Source organism: Chaetodon auriga, chromosome 14 (assembly GCF_051107435.1).
Source record: "Chaetodon auriga isolate fChaAug3 chromosome 14, fChaAug3.hap1, whole genome shotgun sequence".
Classification (NCBI taxonomy): domain Eukaryota; kingdom Metazoa; phylum Chordata; class Actinopteri; order Chaetodontiformes; family Chaetodontidae; genus Chaetodon; species Chaetodon auriga.
The window spans coordinates 547,501-572,500 of record NC_135087.1 but is presented as its reverse complement, the minus strand read 5'-3'; the positions used below and the strand labels follow the sequence as shown (position 1 = coordinate 572,500).

Here is a 25,000-nt window from a genome sequence, read left to right as displayed (position 1 = left end):
GTCAACAAATCGCATGTTTGGACTCAAACCATCAACACGGGAGGTCGCAGATATCCTGCGTCTGTCTGGAGCGTGGAGCGTCCTCAGGGACGAGCGGGACGCACATATGAACAGTGGGGGCAGTGTGGAGGACTGACGGGCTCAGAGTGGAGGACATTAACATCCTGACAGCGTTTGTCATCGTCAGCTTCATTCAGGAGCCGTTCGTAGCATCTATGACGCAGCTGCTGCCGCTCGCTCTGCCGCAATCTAACAAGCTGCTCAACATGTTTTTTGTTAACTTTACATCATGAACATGTGGAAGTTTGGCACAGTCCAAGTTCTCTGGCGTGCCCTCTACTGGTGTCCTCCAGTAACACGTGTAGCACAGAGGCAAGTATGTGAACTTGTGGTTCAAAAGCAAGTATATCTGTGGCCTGAGGCGCCTCCAAACACTGTCTGACTTCCTGCCTGTAGCTCCGAGCTCACTGAGCTTTTTTTGTTTTCAGACAAACAGAGAGCTTTAGTTGGGACTATTTTCAGCAGATGAATCCACGTTTGGTGCTGTAGTGAGTGAGTGTGTGTGTGTGTGTGTGTGTGTGTGTGTGTGTGTGTGTGTGTTCACTGATCGTGTCAGACTGATCCTTGAGTTGTTTCTGAAACACTCACAGAGGTAGAATCTGTGTGTGACGTCGGCGTTCTCCTTCTCCATCTTCAGCAGCTCCACCTCCAGCTGCAGCTGCAACACAGACATGAAATTTAACTTGAATGAGACAAATCCTCTGAGATCACCTCAGGAAAAGACTTCAAATGAATATTACAGTACAACAAATAATCTGCAGCTTTCAAACTTCTCACTCATCGAGATAAACACAGAGAGTTTGTAACGTTTCTCTGAATGAACTGACTAAACCACTAAAGGAGACAAAGGAGGAAAAGCAGGTTTTATGTTTACGGTCAGAAATTTGAAATTGTTTCAGCGCAGCCAGCTCTTCATTTTTCACGTCGTAAAGCAATGATTCATTTTTGCTTGTCTTATCTTTTAATATTCCAGTAGTCAATGAAGCAAACATGACAATGTTAGTTATTTCAAGGCCTGGAAAAGACTCATTCCAGACTTCTCCAGGCACTCAGATAAAGAGAGAGTTGCACCTGAAGCGTACCTTCTCCAGCTGTCTCTGTGTTCTGATTCGCTGTTCAGTCTCTTGCAGGTGAGAGGAGAAGGCAGGGCTCAGCTTGGAGGAGGCGGAGTCTATTTCCTCCTGAGGACAGGTAGAGACAGAGCGTTTGTCAGGAGACGTTGTGGTTTCTTCATTCTTTGCAGTCGTCACATCGTCAATAATAAAACTGCGAGTTGTCTCGAACACAAAGCATTTTTTTTATGAATGACTACAAAAAATCTGTTTGTGCACTGAGACCGTGTCCTGGCAAACGTCTAAGAACCGTCCACACGTCAGCTGTAGTGAGCTTCGACGAGCCTGCAGATAAAGTCACCTGATGGGAGGTTCTGACCTGAGACAAAACTCCTCTGGAGACACATCTGGACAGCAGGCTGGCAGCTGGAGTCACTGAGAACGGAGACAAATCCCACTGATGCATCTGAAACCAACGGGGACAAACAGCCACTCAGGACATCAAGAGTGTCCTCTCCTGAAGAAGATGAGAGACAGTGAAGCAGCGGTCATTCATACAGCTCTTCTCATGGCCGCCGCTCAGATACCTCAGGGTCATTTCTACAACCGTCACCTGCAGCCCTGCTCTCCACAATCACCTGAACTAAACCCAGCGGAGCTCAGAATGAAGGTGAGTCATTCAGGTGACCACCTCATGGAGCAGCTGAGACAAAGAACAGTCTTGCTGTCGTCAAAGCTACAGAGAACTTTGTGTTTGTCATAATTCTGATGTCTGATCAGCTTTATGTTTACACACATTTACTGGAGGAACATTTCAACGAGTGTTTTCACAGTTATTGATCATCTACCAGGAAACATGTATATAAACCAGCATTTCATCTACACGGTTGGTTTATGTTGTACTGAAAATGCACACATGTCACTTCTAAATACTCGCTGTATTTTCTTATGGCAGCTTTGTGTGTTACAAACAACGTGACGTCAAACTAGCAGCGGGGAACAGCTAACGCTAGCTAGCGCTAATGCTAACGCTAACGCTAACGTCTGTGCCTGGAAACAACCAGAAAGTGGAACTCTTACCGGATCACCGACTCCGCTGGTCGGTGTGAAGCTGAACGCACAAACTCAAAGAGTTTAGAGGCAGATTGTTGTTAGTTCTTACCGTTTCTACAAGAACTTTTCCTGGAAAACAACAGCGACGCCTCAACCCGCCAACAGTTTGTGTTCTTCTTCTCCTTCGTTTAACCGCCGTTGGCCTCCTCGGTATCGCACTACTGCCGCCTTCTGGAATGAGTCGGTTCCTACAGGTGCGGATTTGGACGATGATCAGCTGGATGCTTCGGTGACATCCCGCTAGATGCAAACTGTCATCAGCCACACGTTGAACTTTTCCGTTATATGTTCAGTTATTGGGCTGAAGTTTCGGTTACTACTGTTCTGGGGTTATTTGAGTTGTTTTTGGCTTGTGCATCACTCTCTGATCTTCAGATGACCGAAAAGTGGACTGTTCGCTTCAGCAGGGCTCTCCTCTCCCCTCTCCTCCTCTCCCCTCCTCTCCTCTCCCCTCCTCTCCTCTCCCCTCTCCTCCCCCCTCTCCTCTCCCCTCTCCTCCTCTCCCCTCTCCTCTCCCCTCCTCTCCTCTCTCCTCTCCCCTCTCCTCCTCTCCCTCTCCTCTCCTCTCCTCTCTTCTCCTCTCTCTTCTCCTCTCTCCTCTCCTCTCCTCTCTCCTCTCCCCTCCTCTCCCTCCTCTCCTCTCTTCTCCTCTCTCCTCTCCTCTCCTCTCCTCTCCTCTCCTCTCTCTTCTCCTCTCTCCTCTCCCCTCCTCTCCTCTCCTCTCCTCTCCTCTCTCTTCTCCTCTCCCCTCCTCTCCTCTCCTCTCCTCTCTCTTCTCCTCTCCTCTCCTCTCTCCTCTCCCCTCCTCTCCCTCCTCTCCTCTCTTCTCCTCTCTCCTCTCCTCTCCTCTCCTCTCCTCTCCTCTCCTCTCCTCTCTCTTCTCCTCTCTCCTCTCCCCTCCTCTCCCTCCTCTCCTCTCTTCTCCTCTCTCTTCTCCTCTCTCCTCTCCTCTCCTCTCCTCTCCCCTCTCCTCCTCTCCCCTCTCCTCTCCTCTCCTCTCTTCTCCTCTCTCTTCTCCTCTCTCCTCTCCTCTCCTCTCCTCTCCTCTCCTCTCCTCTCTCTTCTCCTCTCTCCTCTCCCCTCCTCTCCCTCCTCTCCTCTCCTCTCCTCTCTCTCCGTTTGGTCTTCTCATAAATGCTCTTTGTTGTTCATGAATGTGTGTTGACAAACACAGAGGAACAGTGCGCATGCTCATAAGAAGTGACGTACCCCTGTGCGCTGTTCTCATTGGCTGGTACAGCAGGGTCCAGCCGTTCAGTCTTCGGTGGAACAGGGCGTCCACAGGCCCGTCTGCTCTCTCTCGGTTGTATTTATATTTTTATCAGACAGTATTTCTGGACGAGTTTCGCTGTTTTGAAGTTCTCTTTGATGTAAGTAAAAGCGCCGCGTTTCCCGATTGTTGAGCTGTTTGAGTGCCGGCTAGCAGGCTAACGCTACTGTGCTAACGTAGCTCTGGCTCACACCCATCCATAAATATCATGTAGTTTGTAAACTGTGTGTTTACGGCTGATAAACAACAACAACAACAACAACAACAACAACAACAACAACAACTCGGTTCAGATGCTTCAGACTTTTGTCTTTTGTCTCGATCACTGAGGAGTTAATGCTAATGAAGCTAGCTCGTCCAGCCTGTTGCTCGTTGTTGATGACTCTGCTCTCCTCTGCAGGGATTTCACTGTGTGATCTCATTAACGTGAACCGACGAAGAAGAAGCGGATCACCCTTCAGTCCGTCAGCTGATCCCCGGGCTGACACCGACCATATCCGGTTTGGATATGAAGCATTGAAACCGAGTTTTACTGCTGTTTACCAGCAGTGTTTGTCCTCAGGAAGACCAGTGAGGCACAGACAGACAGACAGACAGACAGACAGACAGACAGACAGACAGACAGAGGGGTACCTGCTTCAGGGTCCAGATGGGGAACAGTGCACTGAAGTCTCACCTGGAAACCTCCCAGAAGACCGGGGCGTTCCAGCTGACAGGGAAGGGCCTGCAGGAGGTGAGACTCACCTGTTTACGGTTCAGCATTTTAAAGACAGAAATAATCTGCTGTTTTTACCAAAAACACACAGAAACCAAAGCTGTGACAGATCATGTGATGGCAATCACATGACGACGTTTGAGTTGATAAATAAAAACACACGGTCTCACAAAGAGACGTTCAAAGACCAGAAATAAAACAGTAGATGGCATCGTCTCATTGGAGGAGACGTGTTTGAACCTGAACCTGACGCAGGAGTAAAAGTAAACGTCTTTGCACTTTGACGTGCTGAACGTCACCTTCACGTCACAGATTTCTGTCTGCTGGACGCAGATTTGAACATGGAGGTGTTTCACAGCCGGACTTCAAAGGTCCAGTGTGGAGGATTTACTGGCATCTAGTGGTGAGGCTGCACATTACAGCCAGCTGACCGCCCCTCGCCTCACCTCCAACGATGTGAAAGCCCCTCAGTAGAGTCAGTGTTTGGTGTGTCCCCTCTGGGCTGCTGTAGAGACATCTGAATCTGATCAGTTTGGACTCTGAGAAACTGAAAAAGACATTTTTCTTTTGACCAAATGATGAATTTAAAGGATAATAAATCGACGGTTCATCGATAAAACATAATGATCACGAAATGAAAGCAGGGACAGGTGTGTTTTTGTCCTCATTGTCTTGTCTGTCGGACTGAGACGTCCTGCTGTCCGCGTTTCAGTTTCCAGAGGAGCTGCAGAGACTCACCGCCAACCTGCGGACGGTGGATCTGTCCGGGAACAAGATCGAGCTTCTTCCTGCTGCCGTCGGGAACTTCCTGCAGCTCAAGAGTCTGACGCTGAACTCCAACAGACTGAGTGAGTGTTTGAAGTCTGCGTCTGTCAACCAGCCGTGACCTTAGTCCTCCTTTAATCTGCTCCGTCCTCTCAGTCTCTGTTCAAACGTTGATGTGTCTTCAGGTAATAACTGGTTATAACCTGGTCCTGGTGTCTTCGTCCTCTCTGAACCAGCACACCACCTGCAGTAACGTCCACGTGTTTCTGTCCTCAGCCTGTCTCCCCAGCGAGATCTCCAAGCTGAAGAAGCTGGAGACTCTGAGTCTGAATGGGAACCGGATCCAGCAGCTGCCCCCGACTCTGGGTCAGCTCAAAGCTCTGCGGACCCTCAGCCTGTCTGGGAACCAGATCTCAGAGTTCCCCTCCGGACTGGGAAGCCTGAGGCATCTGGACCTGCTGGACCTGTCCCGCAACCAGATCCAGAGCGTCCCCGCAGAGGTGTCCGAGCTGCAGACCATTGAGATCAACCTCAACCAGAACCAGGTACCTCAGGTCTCACAGTCCCCATCAGAGGACCGAGAGACACCAAGTCCAGCAGGTTAGACAAACACCAAACCGAGCGCCGATCAGACCGAGCCATTTTACAGCTGGTTAAATACGACATCCGTCGACCCTCGCAGAGGTCGTCTCAGGACACCGTCCACGTAGACCAGGTCTTTAGTTCATAACTGATGATGTCACTTCTGTCTGCCGTCAGGTGATGAGCTCGAACCTGATTGGACGTCAGGGAGGTTTGTGTGTCTGTGCACGATGAGCGAGAACAAGAACTCCTCAAAACTCCACAAGACCTGATCTTTCTGAAGGGGACGTTTCGTTTGTCCATTTGGTCCTGAGGCGTCCAGCGTTTCGTTTGTCCGTTTGGTCCTGAGGCGTCCAGCGTTTCGTTTGTCCGTTTGGTCCTGAGGCGTCCAGCGTTTCGTTTGTCCGTTTGGTCCTGAGGCGTCCAGCGTTTCGTTTGTCCGTTTGGTCCTGAGGTGTCCAGCGTTTCGTTCCTGTTGAATGAACGTCAGTGATGTGGAGTTCATGTGTGATCCGTGTCGTCCGTGGTCGTACGTACGATGATGCTGAACGAAGGTGATGAAGGTCCGGGTGAGCGGACACGTCTCAGCACATCCGCACAGCCAGCACCAACAAGAGACTCGTCCGTCTCCGTCCGCTGATCTGAGCCTCGCGGTGATCCAGGTTTCAGGTCTCAGTTCATAGTTTTCCTCTTCTCTTCTTCATCCTCCTCCTCTTCCTCCAGATCTCCTTCCTGTCAGCGGAGGTTTCTCGGTGTCCCCGTCTGAAGGTCCTCCGTCTGGAGGAGAACTGTCTGGAACTGTCCTCCATCCCTCTGTCCATCCTGAAGGACTCCCAGGTGTCTCTGTTCTCTGTGGAGGGAAACCTGTTCGAGGTGAAGAAGCTCAGAGACCTGGAGGGATACGAGCAGGTGAGGCCGGCGTCCTGTTGCGCTGCGTTCAGGGTCTGTGGGACATGACATTGAGATTATATAAGAGACAACAGATGGGGGACATCTGTCTCTGTAATCCATCACTGCTGTGAACAGTGATTACAGTCCCTGCCGGTCTGTGCTGGTCTCTCATGGTCTTTGTTGTGTCCTCCTCAGTACACGGAGCGTTTCACAGCCACTAAGAAGAAGTTTGCCTGAAGACACTCAAAGACAAGTCTGAACCTCATAGCGCCACCTTTAGACGGGGTCAGCAGAGACTCCGCCCACCACCACCGCTGCTGAAACAGACGTCACACAGCCGGCAGTCCTCCTCACAGCGCCCCCTCTGGCTTTGGACTGCAAACTGAGTTAAAGGGGACATCTGTCAAACACCAGGACCTGGTTCATGTAACCCACAGACAGACAGACATGAAGACAGGCAGATTGAACCTGTTTGTGATGTTTAACCTTCGCTGTTTGTTTCTCAGGAACTGAAGCGTCCGTGTCCTCCTTCAGTCTCTGACCTTTAACTTTAGTGTCCGTCTCTTTAAATTATTCTTTAACTCTTAAATTCGTCTCAAACTTCCTGTTATGAAAGTCGAACGATAAACGTGTCAAAGAGCAGTTCTGTGTCGGACTTTCTCAAGGTGACCACTCGGACGTGTTTAATGGATGAATGTGAAGTTGTCCTTTGTCTCTCATGTCCACCAGGTTGACTTCCAGCGTCTCACAGTCGTCTGTGATGGAAAACTGGATCTTTGAATTTATTTACATTATTTTTCAGTTATTTACACAAAGATGAATGAAAATTGGTAGAAATTAAATACTTGATAGTCAAACTCAACCTTTGACCTTTAACCTTTGTCTCTGCTCCACGTGAATGAAGGAATAATTTTGATGAAATTTCCACATGTGAAAGATTCAGATCCAGAAGTTTTCTACAGGAAGAGAAAACGATCAAAAAAAAAAAAACTACTGAGAGGACGTCAAAGTCCGTCTGTCCCCCAGACTCCACCTCAAAATACACAGATTTAACAGAAAGTAAGACTTCAGCTCACCTGCACACATTCAGCCCGCCGAGGACAACTGAGTCCACCGAGGTGGACCTTTGACAAAGGTCAAAGGTCAAAGGTTGAGTTCACTCAGATCAGGACAGAGAGCGTCTCCTCCTCTGGCTGCTTCCTCTACTCGCTCAGCAGTGAGACGTCCTGTCTTCGTCCTCTGATGGAGTGAAGGGGTTTCGTCTGATCTGAGTTCAGTTTGCTCCTCCGTCACTTTAAATGCAGTAAATGATGAACAGAGTTCAGTCAGCAGGACGTTGATGAAGAGGACGTTTGTCTTCAGACCTTCCAGCTTGAATCCGACGGCGGGATCGTGTCCCGTGACGGACTCGCCGCGAACACGCCGACCTCGTGTTGTTGACGCGTGGACGGCGTGTTGGCGTGTTTGAACACTGGACTTCCTGTCAGCTGCACGTTTAGAGGACATGAAGACGTTTTCTTGTTCTACAAGCATGAAGTGCACGAAAAGTGTTTGTTTTCACTTCCTGTTGTTTCTGCTTTGTTTCCTCATGATTCATATTGATTATTGATTATTGTCCTTTCACACATTGTACAGGAGGAGGACAAGCAAAAGACTGTCCTCCTGCAGATTCTGGTTCAGTCCAGCTGCTCCGTGGACGGAAGAACTACTACAACTTTTACTTCAGGAAAAGTAGTAATATGACAGCGTGGAAATACTCTGTAAAAGTCCTGCATTCAAAATTCAATAAAAGTACAAAACGTTCAGAGTCAAAATATACTTTAAAGTGTCAAAAGTACTCAAGCAAACTTGTGTGACATTCGTTATACATGTACTCCATTTACTCAAGTACTATTCTTAAGTACACATTGAAGGTACTTGTGTTTGAGTATTCACATTTTATGCAACTTTATACTTCTACAGAAATGTTGTACTTTTACTCCGTTACATTTGTCTGTCAGCTTTAGGTACTCTTCAGATTCCTTCCTGTCCAGTGAAAAGCTCGTATCTCCAGCTGTGTTGAGCTTGACTGTTAGTGCTGAACTGAAGGATGAAGAGTTCCTTCATGTCTTCTTCACCTCAGTAAACTCTTTAAAAAGCCTCTTGGATCAGCTGAAAATCATCGTCACAAAGCTGAAAACAGCCTGTTTTTCTCAGATACGAGGTTCTCACAGGACGGTCGTGATGCTTTGATGTAGACTAAACATTTAATGTGAAAAGTTTCTGTCAGACAGATGTAATGGAGTACAAGGACAAAGTAGTTGAAAGTGGAAACTCAAATCAAGTACAAGTACCTTAAAGGTGTACTTGAGTACAGTACTGAAGTGAAGTTATGACGAAGAGGAAGGAAGTCTTCATTACTGTACCTGAGCTCGGAAGGGACGCCACCAGGTGGCGGTCATGCACAGTGAGTACACCGTCTCTCTCTCTCTCTCTCTCTCTCACACACACACACACACACACACACACACACACACACCCTCCCCGCCACATTCCACAGGGAGTGAGACCAACAACTAGTGTGAAGCTAGACGGAATGTACACTACACTTCCGTGTCTGTTGTTTTTGACAGTCTGCTGACGTAATGTAAATAACTATACGCGTGAAGAGGAGCGGGTGGTCCACATGCAGTCCACAGTCCACGTGCCGAAGATTCCTTGGACAGGATACTGAACCCCAGAACTGCCCCGGATGCTGCCCCATCGTCACTTTGGATAAAAGCATCTGCTAATGACTAATTGTAATTCTGCTTAAGTCTAATTGTAACAGTAAAGACGGTTTGAAGCAAATATTTAAGGAATATCTTTAATCTGTGTGTGTGTGGGGGGGGGGGGGGGGGGGGGGGGGGGTTATCGAGGATTTGACTCTTGGTGGGACGAAACGTCCATCCGTTCTGTATTCAACCCTCTTTGACTGATCATGACCTGGTTCACTGAGAATCCTCAAAAACAACTCGTATATGAGATTGTTTTATTTTGAAGGCAGTCGTGCACCACTTCCGGTAGTGGTGTTTTAATCTGTGCACCTTGACTTGAGTCCCTGGGAGAGAACAGCGGCTCGTTGAGTTCAGTGTTTCTGCAGCGGAGAAACAAACTGACATGAACTTTCTGCGTGTTGTTTCCTTCAGGAACAAAAACATTATTTTCACCTTTAAAAACTTTTTCTGCTTAATGAACTGAACGTTTCGTCCTCCGAACAGCTGCGTCCAGCCCCCCACTTTCTCCGGTGGAGTCCTGTTTGTCCAGCTGGAAATGAGGCTTCTGTGAGGGACAGAGAACCGAGCCGAGCCGAGCGGAACTATCCGGTTCATGAGGGACGGTTGTAGGTCAGCAGACGGAGATAATGAGAAGATGAAGCTGTTTCTGTGGATACTTCTGTTTGTCCTCCGGAGTCATGAAGGGACCTGCGGACACGGTGAGTTCTATGACTCCTCTCAGCTGGAACTCACAGAAATCACTGTTTCGTTCTTCGTAGTTTGGTTTCTTCATCAAGTCACAAATGTGCTAAAACTCCATTTATTTCTCCAACATTTCAGCTTTAAGCTTTTGTAATTTTCGACAAATATTGCTTTTCTGATAAAACTCCATGTTAAACATGAAATGAATCTAAGCGAGCCTGCAGACAGTAAACAAGCTGCAGCTTAAAGAAGGTTGAACTCCACACAGTTTCACCGCCGCCTTCTGCGCTCAGGCGGCCGTTTGCGAGCAGCGCGAATCACTAAAAGCCTACAAGTCTCAGTGAAATAAGGCGGTGTGGGTTCGCTGTGTGTGTGCCGGATTAAACAGGAGTCAAATGTGAAATTATAGAAGACAAATGTGTTTCTTTTCGAATAGAAACGAGCTAACAAGCAAAGGAATTTTAAATTTCACCATTTTCCAATGGAGTTTGGTGCGAGCACACAGAGGTCCAACTGGCCAAAGTGCAAGTTTACGACAGTTTGAGAGGGAAATTAGGGCACGCGGGCTCGAGATCGTCTTTATTATCCCAGCAGCGATGCAGTGAAGATGTTTCAGGCATTAAAACGGCTGACGAACTCTAAAAATGTCCTGACATGACAATCAGTAAATTCATCGAGGAAAAAGTTCAGCCATGAACCCGAAGACAGTTCAGAAACATCAACAATAAAACATAAAGAAAAGAAAGTTTACACCGAGGTCACGTTTCAAACGGTCACCATCTCACCACCATGTCAGCCACTTTACAAACACCTGCAGTGAGGAGGTCAGAGGTCACATGGCGTCGGTGACGTCACTGCCAACGTGAAGAAAATGGAGCAAAAAAGATTAAAACATTACGAATGAAGACAACGACGTGTGTGTGCGTGTTCAGACTAATTCTGACTGCTGTCCCACAATGCACTGCTCAGAGGAAGCCGAGAGTCGATTTCTCTTTGTGATGATGTCATCACCATCCGTTGAGTGTTCGATGGCGATGATGTCACCAGTGGAGGGAAGTGACGTGTGTTCTGATGGTCAGTGATGTCATCGCCGTCTGTGATGCTGCGTTCAGGTGATGTCAGAGAGCGTCAGGAGTCTTCTGCTGCAGAGATTCAGTCATATTTTTTCCCAGCATGCCTCAGCTGACGTCAGAGTGCTGCAGTGATGAGTGAACTGACTGAGGAACTGTTGTCATGGTCATTTCAGCCGTTGAGGTGAGGTGTGTTCAGAGACTGCTTGAAATCATGGACTCACTTTAATGGATGAAGGTTTTGGTTGGAAGTGAAAAGTGCAGTATTAGTACTCAGTGTTTCCTTCAGGGTCGTTTCAGCAGCGGCGGCGGGCTCTCCGGAGCCGGGGCGCCATAAACAAATGACGCTTGACTGCAGGTTTTACTTTTACAACCTATTTATTGAATGGCCAGCTGAAAACTGCTTTTTAAAGGCTGAATGTAAAAAATAAATAACACAATAAAACTAAATAAATAAAAACAATAAATAATAATTTCTTGATGGGGCAGTAGAATCAGAGGCAAAGTCTGCGCCCACAACAATGACTTTGTTTTTTATAGAAGAGCTCTAAAGCTCAGAGGCTGCTCCTTCACTCTGCTCTCCTCCTGCTCCTTCACTCTGCTCTCCTCCTGCTCCTTCACTCTGCTCTCCTGCTCCTTCACTCTGCTCTCCTCCTGCTCCTTCACTCTGCTCTCCTGCTCCTTCACTCTGCTCTCCTCCTGCTCCTTCACTCTGCTCTCCTGCTCCTTCACTCAGCTCTCCTCCTGCTCCTTCACTCTGCTCTCCTCCTGCTCCTTCACTCTGCTCTCCTCCTGCTCCTTCACTCGGCTCTCCTCCTGCTCCTTCACTCTGCTCTCCTGCTCCTTCACTCTGCTCTCCTCCTGCTCCTTCACTCTGCTCTCCTCCTGCTCCTTCACTCTGCTCTCCTCCTGCTCCATCGCTCAGCTCTCCTCCTGCTCCTTCACTCTGCTCTCCTCCTGCTCCTTCACTTGGCTCTCCTCCTGCTCCTTCACTCTGCTCTCCTGCTCCTTCACTCTGCTCTCCTGCTCCTTCACTCTGCTCTCCTCCTGCTCCTTCACTCTGCTCTCCTGCTCCTTCACTCTGCTCTCCTCCTGCTCCTTCACTCTGCTCTCCTGCTCCTTCACTCTGCTCTCCTCCTGCTCCTTCACTCTGCTCTCCTGCTCCTTCACTCTGCTCTCCTCCTGCTCCTTCACTCTGCTCTCCTGCTCCTTCACTCTGCTCTCCTCCTGCTCCTTCACTCTGCTCTCCTCCTGCTCCTTCACTCGGCTCTCCTGCTCCTTCACTCTGCTCTCCTCCTGCTCCTTCACTCTGCTCTCCTGCTCCTTCACTCTGCTCTCCTCCTGCTCCTTCACTCTGCTGTCCTGCTCCTTCACTCAGCTCTCCTCCTGCTCCTTCACTCGGCTCTCCTCCTGCTCCTTCACTTGGCTCTCCTCCTGCTCCTTCACTCTGCTCTCCTGCTCCTTCACTCTGCTCTCCTCCTGCTCCTTCACTCTGCTCTCCTGCTCCTTCACTCTGCTCTCCTCCTGCTCCTTCACTCTGCTCTCCTCCTGCTCCTTCACTCTGCTCTCCTGCTCCTTCACTCTGCTCTCCTCCTGCTCCTTCACTCTGCTCTCCTGCTCCTTCACTCTGCTCTCCTCCTGCTCCTTCACTCTGCTCTCCTGCTCCTTCACTCTGCTCTCCTCCTGCTCCTTCACTCTGCTCTCCTGCTCCTTCACTCTGCTCTCCTCCTGCTCCTTCACTCTGCTCTCCTGCTCCTTCACTCTGCTCTCCTCCTGCTCCTTCACTCGGCTCTCCTCCTGCTCCTTCACTCTGCTCTCCTCCTGCTCCTTCACTCGGCTCTCCTCCTGCTCCTTCACTCGGCTCTCCTGCTCCTTCACTCTGCTCTCCTCCTGCTCCTTCACTCTGCTCTCCTGCTCCTTCACTCTGCTCTCCTCCTGCTCCTTCACTCTGCTCTCCTCCTGCTCCTTCACTCGGCTCTCCTGCTCCTTCACTCTGCTCTCCTCCTGCTCCTTCACTCTGCTCTCCTGCTCCTTCACTCTGCTCTCCTCCTGCTCCTTCACTCTGCTGTCCTGCTCCTTCACTCAGCTCTCCTCCTGCTCCTTCACTCGGCTCTCCTCCTGCTCCTTCACTTGGCTCTCCTCCTGCTCCTTCACTCTGCTCTCCTGCTCCTTCACTCTGCTCTCCTCCTGCTCCTTCACTCTGCTCTCCTGCTCCTTCACTCTGCTCTCCTCCTGCTCCTTCACTCTGCTCTCCTCCTGCTCCTTCACTCTGCTCTCCTGCTCCTTCACTCTGCTCTCCTCCTGCTCCTTCACTCTGCTCTCCTGCTCCTTCACTCTGCTCTCCTCCTGCTCCTTCACTCTGCTCTCCTGCTCCTTCACTCTGCTCTCCTCCTGCTCCTTCACTCTGCTCTCCTGCTCCTTCACTCTGCTCTCCTCCTGCTCCTTCACTCTGCTCTCCTGCTCCTTCACTCTGCTCTCCTCCTGCTCCTTCACTCGGCTCTCCTCCTGCTCCTTCACTCGGCTCTCCTCCTGCTCCTTCACTCGGCTCTCCTGCTCCTTCACTCTGCTCTCCTCCTGCTCCTTCACTCTGCTCTCCTGCTCCTTCACTCTGCTCTCCTCCTGCTCCTTCACTCTGCTCTCCTCCTGCTCCTTCACTCTGCTCTCCTCCTGCTCCATCGCTCAGCTCTCCTCCTGCTCCTTCACTCTGCCCTCCTCCTGCTCCTTCACTTGGCTCTCCTCCTGCTCCTTCACTCTGCTCTCCTCCTGCTCCTTCACTCTGCTCTCCTGCTCCTTCACTCTGCTCTCCTCCTGCTCCTTCACTCTGCTCTCCTGCTCCTTCACTCGGCTCTCCTCCTGCTCCTTCACTCTGCTCTCCTCCTGCTCCTTCACTCGGCTCTCCTGCTCCTTCACTCTGCTCTCCTCCTGCTCCTTCACTCGGCTCTCCTGCTCCTTCACTCTGCTCTCCTCCTGCTCCTTCACTCTGCTCTCCTGCTCCTTCACTCAGCTCTCCTCCTGCTCCTTCACTCGGCTCTCCTGCTCCTTCACTCTGCTCTCCTGCTCCTTCACTCTGCTCTCCTCCTGCTCCTTCACTCGGCTCTCCTCCTGCTCCTTCACTCGGCTCTCCTCCTGCTCCTTAACTCAGCTCTCCTCCTGCTCCTTCACTCGGCTCTCCTCCTGCTCCTTCACTCTGCTCTCCTCCTGCTCCTTCACTCGGCTCTCCTCCTGCTCCTTCACTCTGCTCTCCTGCTCCTTCACTCAGCTCTCCTCCTGCTCCTTCACTCTGCTCTCCTCCTGCTCCTTCACTCTGCTCTCCTGCTCCTTCACTCAGTTCTCCTCCTGCTCCTTCACTTGGCTCTCCTGCTCCTTCACTCAGCTCTCCTGCTCCTTCACTCTGCTCTCCTCCTGCTCCTTCACTCGGCTCTCCTCCTGCTCCTTCACTCTGCTCTCCTGCTCCTTCACTCAGCTCTCCTGCTCCTTCACTCAGCTCTCCTGCTCCTTCACTCTGCTCTCCTCCTGCTCCTTCACTCTGCTCTCCTGCTCCTTCACTCTGCTCTCCTCCTGCTCCTTCACTCTGCTCTCCTGCTCCTTCACTCTGCTCTCCTCCTGCTCCTTCACTCTGCTCTCCTGCTCCTTCACTCTGCTCTCCTCCTGCTCCTTCACTCTGCTCTCCTGCTCCTTCACTCTGCTCTCCTCCTGCTCCTTCACTCGGCTCTCCTCCTGCTCCTTCACTCTGCTCTCCTCCTGCTCCTTCACTCTGCTCTCCTCCTGCTCCTTCACTCGGCTCTCCTCCTGCTCCTTCACTCTGCTCTCCTTCACTTTGTTCCACTGCTCCTCCCTGTCTGATGTTACTTGTCTTAAAACATTAATTTTAGATCATTTACACTCACATCACATCTGATTACAAGTGTGGACACAATTTTTCACCTGACCATCATCATTCATGAGTCAGTAAAAGACTAATGATACCTGATTAACTCATCTTCATCAGCTGTCTTCCTCTTCTTAGAGAAATATTTGAAGAAGCTCATCTGAAAATGCACTCAGCAGTTATGGCGTGTAGATATTAGCTTAATGCTATCAATTTTTACTCACGTTAGCGACACTGAGTTGGCACCGGGCCCTTAACTTAACTTAACATACCGATATGTTACGTAACGTTAGCTGGCCATCAGTATTTTGCGAATGTCTGTTGAACTTCAGTAATAAGTCCACCTTTTCTCCGGTAAGTCGCTGCCCTTCTTTCCAAGACGACGCTCCTCTGACTCTCTGACCTGGTGTGTGGGTGCTTGACGTGATGTCACTTTCAAGGCCGCGCTCTCGTGAGTAATAAACTCAGACTCTGCTGTGAAGCTGGAGACATGCAGCGGTGGTGTATTTGCGACAATAAAAAAAAAAAAATTAAAAAAAATTAAAGGAACAGCAGCTAGGATTTAGGAATGGCGGCCCGACACTCCTAAATGACTGTAGAGGAAACACTGAGTATATATGAGTATATCATAGTATTATAGTTCAGTAATACTCAGGAGTTCAGTCGTTCAACAGAGCAGTTTTTCATCTCGTGCACACGTGACGCCATCCAGCCACAGTCCAGCCAATGAGTTCACGTTATTCCACAGACCTGCAGGTGGCGCTAACACGGCGACAAGGAGAGAAATGAGAGGTGGGGTCGGTTCTTCATGAGGCTTGTCACCTCTTCAGGTACAAAGCTTTGTTACGAGACCACAGTTAGCTGGTTAGCATGCTAACAGTCCACACCTGTGCGCAGGTAAACGAGCTGTCGCCTCTTCGCTCTGATCATCGTTTTTGTTCACCTTTTCGTCACACCTTTAATCACGTTTGAAGACACGTGAGAAACAGAATGAGTTTACAGTGTTTCCTGTCTGACCTCTGACCTCTGACCTTCTTCACATGAACTCATGAAGCTAACACAAATGTCTGATCTCCATCATGTTTCCATCGTCTGGCCTTTGACCGGAGCTCTTTAATGACATCACTGTGTTGTTTCTTCTTCTGTGGTGGTTTAATGGCCTCTGGTGTCTACTGCAGGTGTGATGTTCACCAAGCACCCGTCCAATCAGACGGTGTCTCAGGGTAACGCAGCGAGGCTGGGCTGTGCCGTTCAGGGAGTGACGGAGCCCGACATCGTGTGGATGAAGGACGGAGAGAAGCTCTACAGCACCGACCAGATGTTCATCACGCTGGGAGAGCAGCACTGGGAGACCTACCACAGGTTCGTCCACACGGTCACTGAATGCATCACCCAGTACACCAAGATACACCAGTATACACCAAGCACTGGGCGTGTTGGTCTGATAGCTGGACGTCTTTAAATCACAGACATGTTTGAAGTCAGTCTGAACGTGGACACGATGTCCGGTCGTGACTCGTTTCCTGTCGTCTGAAACCTGCAGGAGGACGCAGAGGACACGTGTCTGCATGGATATCGTGTCCTTTTGCATGTGAAACAAAACAGATGTGGTAGCGATGCTAATATCCTTTAGCATGTTAATGGTGACTCCCATTGTGTGTTAGCATTGAGCTAACAGACGAAGTGCTAGTTATCCACATGTATATAAAATCGATTCAGGAATCCTACGAAAGAATCGAGACATTTAAGTGAATCTAGTTTTTTCCTCCTCTCATACAGCCTTCATACGTAGGCGTGAACACCTGAAGGATTGTGGGGAACAGGAAGGACTCTGAGAGACTCTGTGGTTCATGTTTCATAGAAAATCTTCAAAGGATCAGACTGGTCTGTGGGTTCCAGCATTTCCAGCATACCTGCAAACCGGCTCAAAGTCTGGCTGCAGTCAGGGCCCTGGCCCTGGCCCTGGCCCTGGCCCTGGCCCTGGCCCTGGCCCTGGTCTGGTTGGGGGTGCAGTGAGTCTGTAGGTCAGTGTTGGTTGTTGCTGTTTCTGCTCTGTTTGATGGTTAAACAGCACATCAACAGTAAATAGAGGCAGAGCTGCTGTTTGCTTTGAAGACCAGCCGCTCTCCTCCTCCTCCTCCTCCTGCTCCTCCTCCTCCTCCTCTGAATGAAGAATCTGAATGTTTATCGTCGTCTTTTCAGGCTTGATCTCAGTCAGTGAATCAGAAGCTGCATTTTCTCGTGCTGCTCTTCATTCAGCGGCTCGGTGCTGCAGGTGTCACACTGATGTTTCCAATGAGCACTGCGGGGAGATAATGATTAGCCAATCAGTGCCATGGGCGGGACTAACGCCGCCATCCAGCTGTTCTCAAGTCGTCGGCCGGAACCGTCAAAGGAACCTGTGAGACGAGCTGGTGGAACATGAGTCTAGGTTTGCCTGTTTGTGACCCAGCTGCCATGTTGAAAACAGACGCGTCAAAATCAAGCTCTGCCCAAATCGCAGTAGATCACCCACTAGCCGAGCTTCCATTGGTCCTTTGCGTCCACGGTGGTCTCCAGTGATTGGTTACATAAATCGTAGAGTGGAAGCAGACTAAATCGAGCTCGATGTGTAAGAATTATCAGACGCTCAGTGAACGCACCGTCCCTCAGTCCTCTGCAGCTATCAGTCGACCTCCAGGAGTCCAGCAGCTGGCTCACAGCTCCCAGAGGCCTCTGGGAAAAATGTCGGCTTTGATGGCTGATTTCAGATCAGCAGTCTCTGCTCTAAGAGTTTGAATGTGGCCTGATCTCAGATCTGTTTGTCTCAGCGAGCAGTTAATCTGCTTTACGCTCAGATTCCTGGACAGAGAAGAAACACTGAAGGTCAAAGAACCCGAGTTTAAAACTGCACATCAGACTGAAAACTGCAAAGACCAAAACAGACATCAGGTCGTTCAGGTGTGTCCTAGTTTCCCTCAGGAAGGGGGTCCATGAGGCAGGTCAGCTCCACAGAAAGGATCCAACATTCCAGAAACCACAAACCTAAGTGGATCACACATGACCACTTCACTCCAGTTTCAGCTCTCTGCCTTTTGGGTCCACTGTGGTCTCTGGGCCCAGTTGCGGTTGTGGTTCCACTGCGGTCTCTGGGCCCAGTTGTGGTTCTGGTTCCACTGTGGTCTCTGGGCCCAGTTGCGGTTGTGGTTCCACTGCGGTCTCTGGGCCCAGTTGCGGTTCTGGTTCCACTGCGGTCTCTGGGCCCAGTTGCGGTTCTGGTTCCACTGCGGTCTCTGGGCCCAGTTGCGGTTCTAACACTCTGTTCTTGTTTCCAGCGTGAAGTCGGTCCAGCAGCAGGATGCGGGTCAGTACTGGTGTGAGGTGGAGTTCCACGGCCTGACGTTCTCCTCTGAGCGAGCCTGGATCACAGTGGAAGGTGAGGTCTTGTTTGTCTGACAGCGTTTGGAGTCAGTGAATGCCTCTCAGTCCTCCAGCTGTGACAGCAGGTGTCTGTGTTTTCCTGCTGTGTGCTGCGACCCTGAATGCCTCGCTGGTCAACAGTAATCCTCCATCAGTTTGATTTCTAATGTTTTTTCCTTCACCATCGACTCCTCTTCTTTCTTTTCGCCTCCTCCCAGTCGTTTCTCCTCTCAGCAGAATTCCCATCATGCTCCTCTCATTAAGTCCTGACCTCCTTGCGCCCGCAGGTGTCCCTCACTTCATCCAGGAGCCGCAGGATGTGGCGACGTTCCCCAACGTTCCCTTCAACCTCACCTGCACTGCAGTGGGCCCCCCCGAGCCCGTGGAGGTGCTGTGGTTTCTGGGGGGAGTCCAGGAGGGAGAGCCCAGACCGTCCCCCTCCATCCTTCACGTCCAAGGTCAGAAAACCTTCTGTCTTCATGTGACATGAGGTTTAACCAGGCGGCGAGGGTCTGATGAAAGTCTCCCCCAGTGCTTCATGGGAAATGTAGGATAAGAATACATACGTCAGATTTGAACCTCCTCCGACTTCAGCTGGAGGAGAGCAGCTTCTGTGTCCTTTGACCCTTCAGTATAAACACACACACACACACACACACACACACACACACACACACACACACACACACACGTGTCATCACAGGAAGGTCAGAGGTCATGGAGGCACTGAGTCACTGTGTGTCGGTCATTAACTGATCCGGGGTCTGCTGTTTGTTACAGCTTACAGAAAATGATAATCTCATTATTATGGCGTCTCACACACACACACACACTCACACACACACACAGCTCGAGGTGTGTGAGTCAGACACATGTGAGCGTTGGAATTAATCCAAAGGTCACTCCTGGCGGGCGGAGCTGAGTTCAGCCTGAGAGGTCGTTCATTAAGACGTTAGTGAAAAATCTGTAACCTGTCTGTCTGTCTGTCTGTCTGTCTGTCTGTCTCTCACCTGTCTGTCTGTCTGTCTGTCTGTCTCTCACCTGTCTGTCTGTCTGTCTCTCACCTGTCTGTCTGTCTGTCTGTCTGTCTGTCTCTCACCTGTCTGTCTGTCTCTCACCTGTCTGTCTGTCTGTCTGTCTCTCACCTGTCTGTCTGTCTGTCTCTCACCTGTCTGTCTGTCTGTCTGTCTCTCACCTGTCTGTCTTTAGAGTCGTGTGCGTGTGTGTGTGTGTTTCCAGTAACAGTGTGTCAGACATGAAACCGGTTCCTCTTCCTCACTGATGTCATCCTGTTTACAGGCAATCAATACTGCTGTGTGTGCGTGCGTGCGTGCGTGCGTGCGTGCGTGCGCCTACATGTGTGCGTTCCTACACACACACTGTTTCCAGTCAGTGGCTTGTGTTCATGTACCTGTTCGATCAGTTAACTGATTTCACTTATGGATCGAGATTCTGAATCATCTGACTCAAAGGAATGTGCTTCCGTCCAGTATTGACTGGACGTATTGATCACTTATTGGCTGATCAGAGGCCAAACAGATGATGAAGGCAGAAGATACAAATTAAACTCACAGAGGAAGAGGAAGCTCTCAGATCTTCTTCAGAGTATTAATACCAGAGTACAAATACTCTGTTACCAGTCTTGCATTCAAAATGTAGTACACGCACAAAAGTATTCACTGCAAAACATATTAAAGTACCAAAACCAGTAGTACTCAATCTGCAGGAGTACTGTTGTGTATCGCATCCCATCATCAGTATTGATTATTTGATTAGGTTTCCTCTCAGTAATCTCAATCTGTAAAGTAACTAAAGTTATCAGATAAATGTAGTGAAGTCAAAAGTACAATAGTTCTCTTCAGCGGAGTAGAACTACAAAGTATCATCAAATATAAATACTCATGTAAAGTTCAAATACCTCATTAGATAATGTACTTAATTACAGCTGAAATACCTCCTGTGTGTACAGCAGGTTATCAAAGTGATCAGAGATGTGCAATATCTGATCAATGACTGTCTGTCTGTCTGTCTCTCTGTCTGTCTGTCTCTCTGTCTCTCTGTCTCTCTGTCTGTCTGTCTCTCTGTCTGTCTGTCTGTCTCTCTGTCTGTCTCTCTGTCTGTCTGTCTCTCTGTCTGTCTGTCTCTCTGTCTGTCTGTCTGTCTGTCTCTCTGTAGGAGTGAGCAGCAGTCTGAAGTTTTACTGTGAAGCGAAGAACGCCAGAGGGATCTCAGTATCTAGAACTGGCACAGTTCACATTAAAGGTGAGTTTACCTGCTGTAGCTTCACTCACTGAAATGTTCCATCATTCATCAAGGTGTGTTTGGAGACAGTCTTCTATCTGTCCTTTCTACCAGGACACAGTTTGTACCTGGAAACTCTGTATTGTAACATGCAGATACAGGTTTCTGTTCACAGACACTGTTCCGCAGGTCGTCTTATATTAGCTACATGAGAGGCATTGGCTGTAATGCTAATGTTAGCACAGCATGGCTCTGACACCATGCTAACATTAGCATGAGAAGCACTGGTACTGCAGCTCTTACACCATTTCAGCATGTGGAGAAATACACTGACACACTGCTGGAACTAGTGACTGTAGCTGAGCTGTGATTGGATGATAACTCTCTGGGGGGTGGAGCTTATCGAACTGTCTGGCTCTCTGTCTCAGTGTTGCCTGCGGCTCCGGTCGGGCTGCAGGTTCTGAGGATGGTGGACAACAACGTCACGTTGTCATGGAATCCAGGATTCACAGGCCACTCCAAGCTGTCCACCTGCATCCTCCAGGTAACACACATCACAGGTGCACCTGCAGGCCGGGGTTAAAAAAAATATATATATATAAATATATGAACCCTTTATATATCAGAACAACATGCAATGAAGAAATCACCTGAAAACTAATAATGGAAAAAAAAGAAAGAAAGAAAAAAATCATTTCCTATAATTCATCATGTGAGCTGCACAAGGCGCGGCATTGGCTGGTCTACTGCCCCACCTGCTGTGAATCAGAACATAGACCCAATTAACCCACGATCAAACTCATTGCCAACCGTTTTATCATCAATTTGAATCCACTTCATTGATTAGTCGTTTCAGCCTTAAATGAACATTTCATGAATCAGCAGTTTTGAAACTTCTTCTTCTCTCCCTCCTCCTCCTCCCTCCTCCCTCCTCAGCTGTCCAGGCATTCAGTGCGGAGGTGGGACCTCCCTCAGCAGAAGGTCGTGGTTCCTCCTCATCTTCATGTTCTGTCCTATCTGAGGAGTTACTCTAACTACAGCGTCAGAGTCTCCTGTGTTAACGAGGTGGGGGCGTCGCCCTTCACTCCCTGGCTGCATTTCCAGACACCTGAGTCAGGTGAGAGACCATGAAACCTCCATGTTGATGAGACAGTCTGAGCGGATTTTGTCTCTTCTTATTATTCTCTGCTTCCTTCTCCGTGAAGTAAAATCCTGCCCCACGCTTTGGGACTACAGTTACCATTAACAGTCTGCTGAATCAGCTGTTAGCAGTTAGCCGCTCCTGTTAGCCGCTCCTGTTAGCCATATAAAGCAGTGTGTTAAAGCCGTGATGATTCTCAGGGAAGTTCTGAATTATCTTCCAAGAGGATTTTAGGAGACCAGCGGTGCAACGTTTTGTGAGCAAGCCCCCCCCTCCTTTTTTTTTTGTTTGTACACTCCTTCTTTTAAATACATTTCAGAGCTGTAAAATAAACAGTTATTTCCTCAAAATATCTCCTGATCCTCACACTTATCCTGGTTCACGTTTGGAACCAGTTTTAACAAGAGCAACAAAAAATGTAAAATCTAAATATCCTTCATTTATTCAGAAAGCAGGAAAAGTTTTCTTAAACTCCATTAAAGCAGCAGAGACTCTGCTGGTCGGTTTTCTCTGAGCTCCAAGAGCTGGTGGCTGAGAGCTGGTTTGTTGTTTGTGTTGTGTATTTGATGTATTTGTTTTGTGTGTGTGTGTGTGTGTGTGTGTGTGTGGTCCAGCTGGAGGTTATCCAGTAGATTCCAGTCCTCTCTGTACAATCAGCTTTTGTCTGTGGCCTCAATCCATATGAAAGCAGCAGTGCAGCCTCTGCAGCGCCACCTGCAGGCCACACTGTGCACGCTGACCTCAGACCGGCCACAGTCTGTCTCTCACATTTAGATTACATGACAGCGATTCAGAGTCTGAAGGAGGAAGAGGCGGATGTTGTCAAAAGCATCCACACAAGCGGTCAGTCAGAGTTTTGGACATGAAGCAGCGTGAAGTGAGCGAACTGCTTCCTCTCAGTGTGAAATCAACTGAACAGACCCGCAGCTTTGATGCACACAAACACGCCGACTCTGCTGTGATTGACAGAGCTGACGGCCGATGAGAACGAGGCCTGTAGCGCAGCGGGTGATGACTGTGTTTGTGTCCCCAGTGCCCTCGGCGGCTCCCAGGAACCTGACGTTCGAGCTGTCGGAGCAGCAGTTGTCTCTGAACTGGGCCGAGCTGCAGGACGAGGAGCTGCAGGGAAAACTGCTGGCCTACAAGGTGCAGTGGACTCTGGGAGGAGAAGCACAGGTGAGAACCACTGGTCACATGGTCAGCGTGTGTCTACACTCACTCACTCTCACAAACACACACGCACACACACAGTCTGAGCTCAGTGTTGGACGTGTCAGAGCCTGAGATGTCCTAAACAGGCTGCCGTACAGAGGAGAACATGAAGCTCTGTGATTGGCTGTTTGTTAGTGAAATGCACCCTGGGGGCTGTGGTTTTAATCGAAGGCAGAGCTTGACGGTGGTCAGGCAGCGACTCTGAACTTGAGGAAGATGAAGGTGACTCCCTCGTCTTCATTAACGTGTTTCTGGTGTGCAGGAGCCTCTGCTGTTTAAGGAGAACTCCGCTCAGCTGTCAGGAGGAGGACGTTTCTTCAACGCCTCCTTCCAGGTGTCAGCCTGCACCTCGGTGGGCTGTGGACCCTGGAGCCCCCCGGTCCTGGTGCTGCCTGCCTCAGGTAGACAAAGCCCCTCAAACACAGTTTCACATCTGATGAACACATGAACGACTCGTGTTTAATGATCTGATTGGCTCCCTGTCGGCCCTCAGTGCAGGTCCAGGTCCAGCGGAGCCACATGTGGGTCGGTCTGCTGCTCGGTCTGCTGGTGGCCACCGTGGTCGGACTGCTGCTCACCGTTGCCGCTCACCGCCGCGGAAAAGAGACCCAGTTTGGGTACAAACAACTCTGAAGCATACGTTAAAGTAGAGCTCACGTTCAGACTGAAAACAGCAACGAACAAGATTTATTCAGCTGAAGCTTTTATCCAAAGCTGCTGACAGGAAGCAGATTTAAGGCACACCAGCACCGAATGCTAACTGCTAACTGCTAACAGATACTGTGTTTGTATCACAGCTGATGGATCTTCTTCCTCTGAGCTCCATTAAAACTCATCAGTGAGCCTCACTGTCGCTCCTTCATCACCATGAACACACACACTGTAGTTTATTCTAACTCTCTCACACACACACACACACACACACACACTACAGCACCAAATGTGGAAATAGTCCCAACAAAGACACTGCGATACGAAAGCCACAGACAGGAAGTCGGAGACGACTGACAGATGGACTAACGTGTTGATTTGAGTCTGAACATGAAATCTGAAAAACAGACTGATGCTTTAATGTTGAAAGAAACACTAACTGTCCATCCGTCCCTCTGTCCATCCGTCCCTCTGTCCATCCGTCCCTCTGTCTGTCTTCAGGTCGGCCTTTAAGCCTCCAGGTCCTGAGAGTTCGGTTTCCTTCACGGCGGCTCGATCCTTCAACAGGAGCTGTGCTGAGCAGCAGGACTCGACGTGTGAGTGGAGCTTCGATGTGTTTTAATCTGATCAGCTGGCTGCGGTCTGGACGCTGAGGTCTGGACCGCTCACTCTGTGCTTTGAGTGGACCAGGTGGTCTTCAGTTTCCGGTCAGATCAACAAAGGAAACGTCTTTTCCTTGTTAGTAGTGTAGCTGATTACAACAAGAGCCGAAATCTTTCAGTACCAACAGCAGAGCGTTGAGCTGCAGAGCTACAGACACTGACACCAAACCGTCATACGACGTTTGTAGACCTCAAAGATTAAGTCAACAAGACTGTTTGTATGAGCTGACCAGTGAAGTGGCTTTGTTTGACACTCGTCCCTCGTTGCATCATATAGTTCAGTCAGATGAGCTCTGTTATTTGTGAGTGTGCTGCTGCTGATGGACGCTTTCATCCCACAATGCAATGCACACAGCAAACGGAGGAGCTGGAAAACGTTCAGATAAAGCGTGGAGGGGAATCATCTCCAGAAAGATTTAAGAAAACAAGTGAGAAGCACATGTTGATGTGTGTGTGTGAAGTTTCTGTTTCATTTCCTGATGCAACCTCGATTCCCAACAGTCTGGACTCTGAAACATCAGTCAGACCAGAATCAATCATTAACAGACCGAGTTCACCGACAGCAGCTTTCTGAAGTGTCTCTGAGTCCATGTGTTCATCTCCATCCAATCACGACTGAGCCTTTCCAGGATGTCCCTTTCGCGCCCAATCAGCCTGTTTACCTGTGGAATGTTCTGAACAGGTATTTTTGGAGCGTTCCACATCTTTCAGTCTGTGAAACGTGTTGCTGCATCAGATTCACAATAAGCAGACATTTACAGAAATCAATGAAGCTGATGACTCTTTGGAATCGAGGTTGTGAACATTAAATTGAGGTGACAGTTTTGCCTAATGAGTGCACACATTTGGGACACGCCTCGTTTGTTAAGAC

General features: G+C 49.4%; 3 protein-coding genes across 4 annotated transcripts in view; 2 read left to right on the top strand and 1 right to left on the bottom strand.

Moving 5' to 3' along the window:
* The window catches only part of haus2 (HAUS augmin like complex subunit 2), a 4,191-nt gene extending 1,781 nt beyond the window's left edge, over positions 1-2,410 (bottom strand). Inside the window, exons 1-4 of one of the 2 annotated variants that reach the window (XM_076748869.1) lie at positions 2,275-2,410; positions 1,492-1,629; positions 1,143-1,241; positions 649-718 (exon numbers count right to left, since the gene is read on the bottom strand). In XM_076748869.1, coding sequence (XP_076604984.1) covers positions 649-718; positions 1,143-1,241; positions 1,492-1,578 — 256 coding nt within the window. In that variant the 5' untranslated portion in view covers positions 1,579-1,629; positions 2,275-2,410. Of the gene's footprint in view, positions 1-648; positions 719-1,142; positions 1,242-1,491; positions 1,630-2,192 lie in introns of both variants that reach the window. The other variant, XM_076748870.1, reaches the window with a different exon arrangement.
* A 998-nt stretch (positions 2,411-3,408) lies between these two features.
* Positions 3,409-8,266, top strand: lrrc57 (leucine rich repeat containing 57). The gene is made up of 6 exons (XM_076749333.1): positions 3,409-3,595; positions 3,896-4,228; positions 4,923-5,058; positions 5,252-5,520; positions 6,281-6,466; positions 6,644-8,266. Exons 2-6 carry the CDS (start codon positions 4,145-4,147, stop codon positions 6,683-6,685), a joined length of 717 nt encoding a protein of 238 aa, XP_076605448.1. The 5' UTR covers positions 3,409-3,595; positions 3,896-4,144; the 3' UTR covers positions 6,686-8,266.
* Positions 8,267-9,552: 1,286 nt separating this feature from the next.
* The window catches only part of tyro3 (TYRO3 protein tyrosine kinase), a 26,414-nt gene continuing 10,966 nt past the window's right edge, over positions 9,553-25,000 (top strand). The window contains exons 1-11 of the mRNA XM_076749144.1: positions 9,553-9,902; positions 16,002-16,185; positions 18,138-18,238; positions 18,510-18,680; positions 20,398-20,484; positions 20,892-21,007; positions 21,400-21,580; positions 22,638-22,780; positions 23,079-23,217; positions 23,310-23,433; positions 23,969-24,063. Coding sequence (XP_076605259.1) covers positions 9,797-9,902; positions 16,002-16,185; positions 18,138-18,238; positions 18,510-18,680; positions 20,398-20,484; positions 20,892-21,007; positions 21,400-21,580; positions 22,638-22,780; positions 23,079-23,217; positions 23,310-23,433; positions 23,969-24,063 — 1,447 coding nt within the window. The 5' untranslated portion in view covers positions 9,553-9,796. The remainder of the gene's footprint in view (positions 9,903-16,001; positions 16,186-18,137; positions 18,239-18,509; positions 18,681-20,397; positions 20,485-20,891; positions 21,008-21,399; positions 21,581-22,637; positions 22,781-23,078; positions 23,218-23,309; positions 23,434-23,968; positions 24,064-25,000) is intronic.